Raw genomic sequence first — 12,380 nt, forward strand, 5'->3', positions numbered from 1 at the left:
AAGAGTAGTAGCGCACTAAAGTTACTACACGTGGAGCAGGTACAAGGCTAGCGGTTGCGGGAAGGCGCCCGCGCGATTTTTCCGCCTCTTATCGAGCCCCAGCCTTGTACCTGCTCCACGAGTATATATATGTAGGTGTATATGGCACCGTCAGCACCGTGTACAGGGGTACATATATGTACGAGTATATATATATCCAGATATATATGGCACCTGTTTATATATGCTCGTGGTATATGTACAGGGTGTCACAAAAGAAAATTTACAGGGTTTTTTTCGCCGCAAAAATAAACTAGGCATCGCCGAACGCTCATTCTCCGCCCAAAGGTAGCGCTAGAGGTCACAACCAGATGCCAAAGTTTCAGCCTGATCCGATAACTTAATCAAAAGTTATAAGCGATTTTCTGAAATGTTCAATGGGAAAATGGAGCCCTTTTTTGCCCGTTTTCGGTTTCTGGTGCCATAGAGCCCCATGTATTCGAAAACTCCGTCGGGCGCCATTTTCCCATTGAAATTTTCAGAAAATCACTTATAACTTTTGATTAAGTTATCGGATCGGGCTGACACTTTGGCATCTGTTTGTGACCTCTAGCACTAACTTTGGGCGGAGAATGAGCGTTCGGCAATGCCTAGTTTATTTTTGCGGTAAAAAAGACCGTGTAAATTTTCTTCTATGACACCCTGTATATACAGGTGCATAGATATCTGCACCTGTATATATACCCCGAGTATATATATATATATATATACACTATATATAGGTGCCATGCGACGAACTTGCGGTTTGTGGCAACTGCTTTTAGAGGCGACGCCGTAACATATCTGTTTTTCAGCAAAATTAAAGATTTTTTTTTTTTTTTTTTGCCTGCACGATTTGAGATGAAATCACCCATTTATATAGATCTTTTTTGTGTGCGTGTGGTTTAGTTTTTGCATCTTAGTGCATAACAAAATGGCGGACGGTATTAAGAGTTCAGGTACAGTGGTTCAGGGGAAGCTCCTCCCACCCCTTTCCACCTCAGCAAAGCGAACGCTGGAGAAGGGGTCGCCTCCACTCCAGCGTTCGTTCTGCTAAAATGGAAAAGGGTGGGAGGAGCTTCCCCTGAACTCTTGACCTGTCACCGACTGTTTTGGACCTAAACGTTATGTTAGTCAAAAAATACAAGTTTTTTTTTTTTTTTTTTTTTTTTTTTCTTCTGATATTGCGATGGAAAAACGGGGTCCGTTCTTGAGGACAGGCGCCATCCAGCTCCATGTTTTCGAGGGCCCCATCAGCCGCCATTTTCGCGTTCAAAATTTCAGAAAACAGCCTATAACTTTTTAATAAGATAACCGTTAGTACTGAAGCTTTGGTATCTGGTCTAGGCTGCTATCACAACAATTGGGCGGAAAATGAGCGTTCAAAAACGCGCATTTTTTTTTTTAAGGGGGGAGGGGATGTACAATTGTCAATTTGTATGTTCATAAATATCTTCGAGCAACACGCACGAGAGTCGGTAATAAATATCGAAGTGTCTCAGCAACCGTAGTCGACGTTTCTGGAGGACTAAACTTTTAGGGTGCATGTACCCGCACTGTGCATGTCTACTACACGGTACTCGGCCCATCACATTCTTGAGTTCCTATTCACCGATCCTTTAATGCACGCATCACAATTAACCCTTACGTATATGTGTAGTAAATAAAATTTTATTTGTTTGCTCGAATAAGCGAAGCAGCTAAGAGAGCGTTGCCGCGCATGGCGACGAATCTTGAGAACGGCTCCTGCTCATGCTCAGCAAAAATGCAGCCCTGGTCCCCGGCCCTTGGCCGCTTCTGCAAGAAAATAAAGGGTAACAAAAAAGAGAGACGTTTTTATGAAAGGGACGCTTCTGCGCCTGGCACTAAACACTGTAAAGAGCAAAATGAAATCGCGATCGCAACTCTCCCTATCGTTGTTTTCACCGTCGAAAGATTGATTCCTTCCATGGTTATGTTCTTGAGCACTGACAAAGATAACTGAAACCCAAACTTTTATGATTACGTAAAGTTCCGAAAGAACGCCCACCCAAAATGAAGATATAAATGATAACATGGGGTGGGCTATATTTAGGGACGCCACAGCAAAAACGTTATAAAAAATTAGTGATAAACACCCTGGCACCCGGTACAAACTACGTGACGCGGGAACTGATACCGCAGATCGGGGACACCGCAAATTCGCGTTTCATAATGCGATAAACAGGCGAAAATTCGCTACGAACTCCTGTGTTGCGGGAAAGGATACGACGGGTAGCGGACGCAGCAGATTCGCGTTTCAAGGTGCGAAGGACACGCGGAAACCCGCCGAGAACTCGCATCTCGCGGGAACGAATACCGCAAATCGTGGACGTAGCAGATTCAAGTTTCATGGTTTCAATAAACATGCGGGAACCCGCTACAAACTTGCCTGTCGCGGGAGCCGAAATCGCGCGCGCAGATCGCGGACAAAAACGCGGGAACCCGCTATGAACTTGCTTATCAGACGTACCGGTAGAGCAGATCGCACGGCGGATACGATTTTCGTCGGACATCGCGTGACGCCTTACGGGAATCGGGGGGTGGGCGATGTTTCGGAATTTTTATGTCACAGATATTTAGCCAGAAAAACAGGATGGGCGATCTCTGGGGTGCGGGTGATCTCTCGGGGGCGGGCGATCTCTCGGGGGCGGGCGATCTCTCAGGGGCGGGCGCTCTCTCGGAACTTTACGGCAGATCTTTAGCAAAATTATTGGAGCAGCAGGCAGTAGGTAAGTAGCGTGTGATTCCGCGCAGGTCACACGAGTAGCGCGTGCGCAGCTCACACGAAAACCCTCTGATAATGGTAACTTGTTCTGCGCCGTCGCTCGAGCAGTCTCTCCGACTACATGCTTTTGATGTCACGCCAAAGCGGTGATGCTGCCCGTGGAACGATGCATGATGATAATAAAAAAAAAATATGGAGGTTAAGAAAAGAAGGACAAGTTCCTTTCACCAAGCCCTTCATTCTTTCCACTTTAACAAAGCGAATGTTGAAAAAAGGCGAGAGGAAGCGTGGAGTGACTCGCCTCCTTTCCAGCGTTCGCTCTGCTAAAGTGGAAAGAGCGAAGGTATTGTGGGGAAAAGCGTGTCCTGTTAACCTGCAAGGCAACAGACTATAGTTCCTGTACAAGTGCGTTATCAAGATGTAAATAGGTGTTTCCTCTCCCAGAGGCGTAGCTACAGGGGGGCGGGGGGAGGGGCCTGGCAGCACCCCCCCCCCCTTCCCCCATGCTTTATTGGTTGGTTGCGATCCCGGGAAGTGAATTGGGGGAGGGGGGGGGGGGGGGGCGTGCGGGATGGCTTAGCTACGCCCAGGCCATGCTACGCCACTGCCCTCTCCTCTCATCTATTCGCAGCTCCAGAGGAAAAGACGGTCACGCCCCCCAGCGACAAAGACGCCTATCCAAATGGATAAATGTGGATGAATGAAGCTGAACCTTTTTATTCAGGCGTCTTGCGCCACCTAACTAAAGCCTAACAATGTAAGGTTACGCTTCTTAACTGTATGCTTTAAAATTCTGAATGTATGGAGCAAGGTAAGGAATCCCATATTGCGCGAGCATTCATGGAGCGAAAATTGACGAAGCCTGGCAGCGAAGACAGAGGAACCGTTGGGTTCGCGAATAGATGTATACTTGAACGGTGGTCCGTACCGAGCACGCTACCCAAGAAGGCCCCGTAGGTGGCGCTGGCGGTCACAACGCCCTTGTCCGATGGGTTTCGGCGTACGGTGTGCACTTTAAAGGTGCGGCCGTCCGGCTCGCTGGGGCCCACAAGCTCCACCTCGAGCGTGTGGAAGTCCGCCAAGCCAGGGTCCGCCAGCAGACGGCCACGGACGCCGTCGAAGCCCAGCGTGTGCGCCGCAAGGGCGGCCGCCGCCATGCTGTTCACGTTGTTCGGCGCCAGGGGGCACAGCCCGCGCACGGGACCTGGCGGACAGATTGACGTGCTTGTACGCGTTGTGTTCCACATAATAAAAAAAGGTTTAAAAATGTCGTGTTTTTTTTTTTTCTCCGCTGGTATTGGCTTAATATAATAATAATGTTTATTTACATGTTAAAGAAATGATAGAGCGGGAGCAAAAAAAAAAGTTTCACTACGAAGTTTAACGAGTCCCGAGCACCAACAGCAGTGATACAAATCACTTTGTGCAGTTCAAAAGTTTAAGCAACACACGACACACACGCCAGCGGCAGGCATGGATTCACTCTTTAGACAATAGTATTTTTTTTCCCAACTGATTTCAAGCAGTTACATGCTGTCAAATGAATGTTTTGAAAGCTCGATCCAGTACTCGTGCATCAGCACGAAGCAAATGCTTGGCATCGTCTATTTCTTAGACTGCCTGCTCGACTGGCAAGCCTGCCTGCCACTGACGTCACGGCACTGAAACGTGCGGGTGTATTTGAATGTTGGTTTTAGGGGCGAAGCTCCTTAGGGTCTAGCCTTGTCCGTCAGTCCGTCCGTCCATACGGGCTCACATAAAAAGAAAAAAAAAAATGTTTGCGCAGTCGACAGGATTCAAACCTGTGCGGGGAGACGCCAATGGATTTCTAGTCCATCGCCTTAACCACTAAGCCACGACTGCGGGACGAGTAGGGGGCTCTGAGATGCGGTAGTAACTCAGGAGCTGGGGTTTCTGTCATGGATGAAACGTTGCATGTAGCCGCTCAACGTCTATACAGGAGAGGGCGCTGCGGTCAAATGCGTATATAATTGCGTTAAACTTTGCATGCGTTGGCTCAACGTTTATAGACGAGAGGGCGCTGCGGTAAAATGCTCAAATGCGTATATAACCACGCTCCATACCACACATTCTCTTTCTGACATGGACCGTTGACTTAAGGGGTGTCCAAACAGGACACTACAAAACGCACGACTCCGACAAATCGTGAATATCAAAGCGGGCGCGAAGCGGGCGCGTCCGCTTCAATTTTCACGATTTGTCGGAGTCGTGCGTTTTGTAGTGTCCTGTTTGGACACCCCTTTAAGCGGTGAAGATGCGTTCCCACGGCTTCTAGCGGATCCAAGCTGATCCGCTAGAAGAACCACATCAAGCAGTATTAATGAAGTCGAAACGCAACCCGGAACTCAGCACTGTACCTATGAGCAATAAAAAAAAAAAATCAGCACTATCAGCACTACCTATGAACAATAAAATCAGTATCATCAGCACCACCAGAGCTTCGCCCCAATCAACATCATTCACCACGTGAAGATGCGGTCATTTTTTTTTGCATAATTTTCATTTGTCGATTTAACAATCACTATTCTGGATTTCGAAATACTAAATAGCATACCAGAAAGGGTGAAACGTGGATTCAGAAAATATTGTTAGTTGGGGTAGCTGAAAAAACGCCGGAGCGGGACCTTCCAATATTCATCGCATGTAAAAACCTTCTTGCTTTGGCTCTTGGAGTATTGTATAAAATAACGGTACTTGAAGACGCTCTAATGTCGCGAAGGGCCATCACAGGTCGGGGCAACAGCTATACTTACCACAAACATTCGGTTCAGAACCAAACAGAAAAAAAAAAAGAAGTTTTATTTGAGTATGATGTTTTCACAACCGACATCAAAGTGTTGACTTTACACAAAAAAATCAGACGAAAAAGAACGGTTTGGTGTGTGTTTCGCAAGATAAGCTGTCAATTCTCACATCACATTTCTATCTCCTTTCTTGTGGATAGCGATGCCCCCCTGGATTGCCCAGCAATTACCGCAACCAATGACGTGGTCATGTCCCGCGTTCATTGGCAACAGCGTTCTTCCTTTGTATTAGTTGGAGTAGACATGTTTTAGATGCGAAAAAAAAAAGAAAAAAAAAAAGCGGAACGGGGACTGTTAGAATAATTTGAGATTGTCTTAAATTTATTCTTACAATCAATCACTTCTCATCACGACCTCACAAGGAAAATTACGAAGCTCGAGCACTCCCATTCATTAAAGAGGCTTTGACAAGGACAGCGCTTAAGCATAACTTGGCAAAGGGCGGACGCTACTGCACCCATGAGAACAATCAGAAACGATTCGAAGCACGTGACATATCTCTCCACGGTAGGATGTACACCTCCAACACAGACCCAGGCGTCACGCGGCTGGGGTGGCGCTCCGATCGGCACGGCGCACGCGCAGCGCCCTCACCTGGTGTGGTCAAACGTCGACTCGTCTGTAAGCGACGTGTTGGTCTTACGACGTCACGTGCCTCGCTTTGTCTCACTGATTGGCCCGGAGCGGACCGCAGATTTTGCCGTTTGCCAAGATGCAGACAGCCATCGAGATCGGTGGCGCGTGCGTATACGCGTGCCCCAATGCGCGGACTGTCGTGACGCGCGCGCTCGTGACACGGTTTCCGGAAAGGTCTCCGCTTCGGGTCACGGCAACGGAGGCCGGTCACGGCTAGGGCCCCCGTTCATGGCACCGTTCATGGCAGCTGTCACGGCGACTGCTCGTTATCTTGGAGACGCGTGTGAGGATATAGCTCGAACAGAAACAAAGCTCGGCATTCAATATTTGATGCCAATCTGGGAAGGCCATGATGACCGTTGAGAATAAAAAAAAAAAAAAAAAGGCTCTCTTTATAATTCTTGGGGAGCGGCGAAGGGATGTTAATGCAATCTGAGCCCTACACCTTTATTTACATACGTGTAAAGTCAGCCGGCTCCGTTCGAACGCTGCACAACTCCCTGTGAGACAATTTAGTTTTATCTATCGTCCAATCACCCCATGCACTACATCTAACAGTCTATCCACCCATTCCATGGTGAGCGACATGAAAATGAAGGAGTCTCCTGGGATTGCAAGCTTCAAACTTGCAGCCGCCTCTTGATGGACCTGAAGAGAGGTCTCTTACTGAAGCGTCGGCTAGAAGCTCTGAGGCTTCTACGAGACTCCTCTTTGAAGTAGTACACTGCCATCTTTGACTACCCCCGTGTTTCGTCTGAACTCACCGTCGTAGAGCAGCACGGGTCTGGTGGCGGCAGCCTCGCAGCGACTGCGCATGTCCGGGTCGACGAGTCTGAGTGCCGAAGGGTGCTTGGCAATGGTGACGGTAAGCTGTGCCAGCTGCGCCCTGTCCGCCAGCGCCCGGATGTCGTGCAGCCCCCACAGGGCCCCGCACGGCACCCAGAGGGCGTGGCGGGACGCGGCCGCCCGCAGCCGCGCCTCGGTGTCCGGCTCGGCCAGGGCCGTCGGCGAGCCTAGGAGCAGGTCGCTGTGGCGCAGCAGCTGCTCCCCGTGGGCTCGGGCCACGGCCGGGTGGGCCACTTCGACCACCAGGTCCGGCCTGCATGGGACCGTTTACCGGGTGGTCATACACACGAAAACTTTCTACATCCCAGGGCCGCCATCCTAAAGCCTAGGTCACACTGCTTTTGCATCGTACAAAAGACAGACTGCGTACAAATTCGAACGCGAGTCACCGCGAGATCCGTGCTTCGAATGCCACGTGACAATGAGTTCAGAGAGAGAACTTGGCACGCGGCATTCGAACCGCGGATATTGTGGTGACTCGTGTCTGGAGACTGTCTTTTGTATGATGACTGCTGATACATTCTACAAAAGACAGTCTGAGGCGCGCTTCTTCCTTGTCTATCATGACCACCATGTTCCGAGTTTCCTTTTCCCTCTCAACACTCTTCCCTGTATGACGGCCGTCGGCCGCGTCACATGGGGCATCAAAAACTGACTGCAGTCATCTTCGAACCATACGCATAATTCTGCCCTCATGTCTGCAGTGAAAGCTGTGTCTTTTGTACGATATGTACAAGCAGTGTGGCTGTGGCTTTAGGATGCCCATTAACACTCGGAAAATAGGACGCTGGCAATATTAGCGGTACCTAGGAATATCAGTAAGTTTACAGGCAACGAGCACTACATGCAATTGTCACATACACAGAAAAGAGCACATAATGACGCGGAGATCACGCACGTGCGAGAGAAGGATCGTGACCCCGGTGAACTCACCTCATACGACAATTCAAAGATACTAATTTGCAGGTGACCACCTCAACAATGGCGAAGGCTGTGCGTTGCTTCATTCTCGTCAATATTTCGCGTAACTCTTAATGTATCCAAGTTCAAGAAATGCATCTCAAAGTAAAAAGCGTCGATACATGGCAATAACTGTTGGAAATCGTCGAAAGCAACCCCGGCTTAAGACGGTGTCAGTGCGGAGAACACTCTTCAAAAAGGGTGGTGAGAGGATGTAGCCATAGGTGTAGATCTCTGGAACGAATTGTTTAGTGTGGAATGTATTTCAGCAATTGTGAAACATATTATTTTTAACGGGACAATTTTTAAAACTTTGCTCGTTCGTCCATCTGTTGGTGTTATTTAACGAGGAAATTGAATTGCTATGTGTACACCAACTGACGTCATGTGGCACTGTGTCACGGTGTTCCAGATGAATGTTTATTGGGTGATTTGTGCGAAGGTTTATATATGGAACGCAGGTGGACACTATACGCTTTGTGTGTGTGTGTGTGGGGGGACATTTTAAGTCGATAAAGAGTAACATAAACCGTCGCCAATCGCGTCAGTGGCATAAGCAATTTATTGAGACAGCCCGGGTACAAAGAGAAGGGATCCACCGACGTCGACAGATGAAACTATTAATCGCGTGCGTGAATAATTTCTTATGCTGCCGGCATAAAGAAACTGGCGTGATGGCGCATGGAGGTTATCCATAAATGTGTTCCCTACAGTTGCGTGGAGCTAATGCGAGAGATTTGGTTTCAATGAACGAATTAAGCTACACGGTGCACGTTTTCTTCTGGGGAAGCCATTTCACGAAGAAAGTGTTCTTTACTTGACATCACGACGCCTCCCGTTCGAACCCTAAGGCGTGGTCAAAAAGACACGGTGTTCGCTGAAGACATTGTAGAGTCGCAGCTCTTAATACCTGCCTCACTCAAAAAGAAATCCTTTGCGCTCTAAATTAAAACAACGAGAGCGCCACAGAGCCGAGCACAACGAGCGCGAGTTGCTCGTTCGGACTCTCGCTCTGGCTCGCTTATAAAGGGGTATTCACACGAGGGAGAAATCCCGCGGCCCGGTTTCTCCACGGCACACGCATCCCGCGACGAAAACGTCAGGCTTTGCGATGTGCAAAAGCCTCGCGTTTTTGTCTCGTGATGCTCGCGTGCCGGGGAGAAATCCCCGGGATTTCTCCCTCGTGTGAATACCCCTTATGTGGATCTCGGGAGCCCGTGCGAACAAGAAAAAGGAGAGATTCCTTTCGCCTAAGCTCCGGGCCAGACGTCTCAAATTCTTTTCCGGCACTTTCGAACACTGCCGACAATATCATGACAGATTTATCTGCCGAACGTGTCTCAGGCACGTTTCGAAGATATGTTTGCTTGATGCATACGTGCGCGTGTATAAGATGTCTGCACACTTTTGTTTTATGGCCGATGTGAAAGGACCGGAATACAGGGAAGAAACACGTCTCAGACATTGTCTATAGACGCTTTACACACGCGCCAAATTACAGCCGCCATTGCTGACCTTCTCTTGTCTTACCGAAATGCCGAGCAACTGAAACGGTAGTTGACGGTCCTCTACAAAGGCCAATGCTTTAGAAAAGGACACAGTTGAATCTAATATGGCAATAACCTGTCCTGCTATGGTAATGATGAAGTGAAATAAACGGAATAAGAGGAAACAAAAACTGAAGGTCAGTTATGGCCGCGTCCATGCACAGCTGCTGCAAAGCGTCTATAGACTGTGAGTTGTACGGCGTGCTATCAGTTTGACTGCGGCTTTAGTGGCTCGGGAGTCGGGAAGCTGGGGACAATTTGTGGGACTTCAAGAATCCAGCTCGTGACTCTAGCAAAATGAACAGTACTTACAGCGGGAAAACACTTAACTGAACGAAACAGGATTTTTTTTTAATGATTTCTGTTCGTTTTGTGTGGCTTCCGTGATTGCATGATGTCGGCGGTTGGCGCTACGGAACAGCTGTTCCGGTGACCCTGTAGTCACTGTCGTATAAGCGTGTTGCCCAAGTCGCTCTTAATTACACAACCTACTCTACCACGTGAATCAGACATTGCGCGTTTATCAACGTTCATCGCATCGCAGTCCCACCATTCACTTCCCGGAAGAAGGTCAAGCCATGGAAGCTCGCTTTTACGCCAACACATCGCCGCAGGTTTGCCCCGAACAAAAATCGGGGCAAACCATTTTGAGTTCAATGCGCTTGCCTGCTCAAACTCGAGCGCTGTGCTGGCACATTTGCACGACCTGAGGCAACTCCTTTTCATTCATTCATTCATTTATTATCCCTTAAAGGCCCCACCAGGGGCATTACATAAGGAGGGGGGGGGGGGGGGGCAATACGAAGAAGCACACAAGTAGAACTTTTATACAATAAAAACAAAGAACAAAACATAGAAACAAGATGTGGCTGAGCACTGGCCATAGGTAGGAGCATCGCACTGATTACATATTAAATATAGACGATACAGCATGTCTGAAGAGGTCGGGGTCACTGATGAGCACTACATGGTCCGGTAGAATGTTCCACTCTATCATGGCAAGGGGAAGAAATGAGCTGTTAAAGGTGACAGTGGAACCATGGATGCGACGTACACTAAGGGAGTTCAAAAGTCGTCAGGATGAACGATGCGGTTCTAACAGTAGAGACTGCCTGAGTAGAGGGTGGTAATAAAAAATCTTCTGGAAAAGACAGATGCGTGATATATTCTTCGGCGAGAAATGAGAGTGGGGAGGCATAAGGAAGGGCCTTCATGGCCGACACACTGGCAGTGCGTTCATAATTAGAAAGAATGAATCGGGTAGTACGATTCTGAATAGATTATAAGGTGTTAGTGAGGTAAATCTGGTGTGGGGACCAAATGGCAGCAGCATACTCAATCTTCGGACGCACAAAAGTTTCGTAGGCCAGCTGGCGCAAAGCTGGAGGGGCTGAGCGCAGACAACGTCGAATGTAACCAAGCGTTCTGGAAGCTTCGGCATGTATGGAGTCAATGTGGAGGGTCCAAGACATAGGGGAAGAAAAATGAACGCCAAGGTATTTGTACGATTGAACACACTAAATTGTTGATGAGCCTAGAGAATATTTGAAAAGAGATGGGGAATGTAATCTATCTAAGGTGTTGCCTGAGATCGCCACATTTACCCGATAGTAGCGACCCCTATAGGTCGCTGGAATCGCGGGCCTTGTCACCAGGAGGGGTTGGTGTAAGAAATATTTCGGGGGTTTGGGGGGGGGGGGGGGGGGAGGTATCTAGACTTGTGTGCGTTTTGTAAAGGAGGCATCGGATTCAGCGCTCATCGGACTTAGCCCGGGAAGGGTTGGGGGAGGGGGGTGTATGAATGAACTACCGTGTGAGCCCTTTGCACCGTCTTGGGTGGCTGCCTTACCTTCGCGACGCCGCGTGTGCCAGGTCCTCGAGCACGAGGTGCTGCGGCAGTCCCTGCACCCTGCCCCTGCTCCAGACGAAGACGAGCTCGACCTCGTCGGTCCTCCGTTGCAGTTCGGCCGCCAGGTACTGCCCCAGATGGCCGAAGCCCACGATGCCCACTCGTCGACGCATGCTGGCCCCCAGAAACAAGGCGCGAGGTGCACACTCCCGCCGAGACGTCCTCTTATCGCTGCGGCACGACTCACGGTGCGCTTTTCTCGGCGGACAAGCTTCGGCCAAGGACGAAAGGCGACGGTGGCGTCTCCGAGACGGGAGACTCCGCCCGAGTCGTGCAGCGTGGCGAATCCGATAGCGGTATTCCCGACGGTCGTGCCCCGATGGTGTCTTCGTTCGCAGGGTACGACGGTGCTTTGGCTGAAAGCTAACGGGAAATTTCGATGCTTATGTAAAAAGTCCCGCGTGTTTTACATCAAATTTTTTTTTTCTGCCTCTTTCCTATTTTTTTGTTGCATGCATGTGTGCGTATCTGTATGTGTGTGAGTGCCTGTAAATTAATAAAAAAAAACACACACACAAGCTGCCTTGCATATAAAGAAAATAGAAAATAAGAATTTATTATTGTCCTTTGTAAAACGTACGGCACCATAGAGAGAACTTCCCTGAATCATGATTACGGTTCTGTATTCGTAAAATTACGGAACTGTACAAACTACTTTAATTTACAGCCCTCTTCTGTCTGTGCAATTTTCACGTTGTGTTTTGGTCCCCGGAGTCGTAAACATACGACTCCGGGGGCCGAAATGTTTTTTTTATTCTACCATTGGTTTATGGCTCGTTCGCGACATTGCAAAAACTGGTTTGGTTTCCGTGCAACACGCGCACGTTGTAAGGTGAAGCCTACTTTTGCGCCATGCCAGTTTTGAGCATTCCCACTATATAATTTCGTTAAAA

The 12,380-nt window shown here is 48.8% G+C and overlaps 1 protein-coding gene across 1 annotated transcript; it reads right to left on the reverse strand.

Moving 5' to 3' along the window:
* Nucleotides 1–1,608: 1,608 nt before the first annotated feature.
* Nucleotides 1,609–11,782, reverse strand: LOC8030378 (putative L-aspartate dehydrogenase). The gene is made up of 4 exons (XM_002400606.4): nt 11,428–11,782; nt 6,990–7,324; nt 3,693–3,968; nt 1,609–1,815 (listed from the first exon to the last, which is right to left on the reverse strand). Exons 1-4 carry the CDS (start codon nt 11,598–11,600, stop codon nt 1,775–1,777), a joined length of 825 nt encoding a protein of 274 aa, XP_002400650.2. The 5' UTR covers nt 11,601–11,782; the 3' UTR covers nt 1,609–1,774.
* Nucleotides 11,783–12,380: the final 598 nt, after the last annotated feature.

The sequence above is a fragment of the Ixodes scapularis genome, unplaced genomic scaffold (assembly GCF_016920785.2).
Source record: "Ixodes scapularis isolate PalLabHiFi unplaced genomic scaffold, ASM1692078v2 PGA_scaffold4__175_contigs__length_147842914, whole genome shotgun sequence".
Lineage (NCBI taxonomy): Eukaryota > Metazoa > Arthropoda > Arachnida > Ixodida > Ixodidae > Ixodes > Ixodes scapularis.

Bases quoted from the DNA above. Each gene is read 5' to 3' on its own strand.
- LOC8030378 (XM_002400606.4), bottom strand. From the start codon at position 11,600: ATGCGTCGACGAGTGGGCATCGTGGGCTTCGGCCATCTGGGGCAGTAC. The intron at 7,325-11,427 runs GTAAGGCAGCCA...GGTCCCATGCAG, and splicing joins GCACACGCGGCGTCGCGAAG to GCCGGACCTGGTGGTCGAAG. The intron at 1,816-3,692 runs GTACGGACCACC...ATTTTCTTGCAG, and splicing joins CTTCTTGGGTAGCGTGCTCG to AAGCGGCCAAGGGCCGGGGA.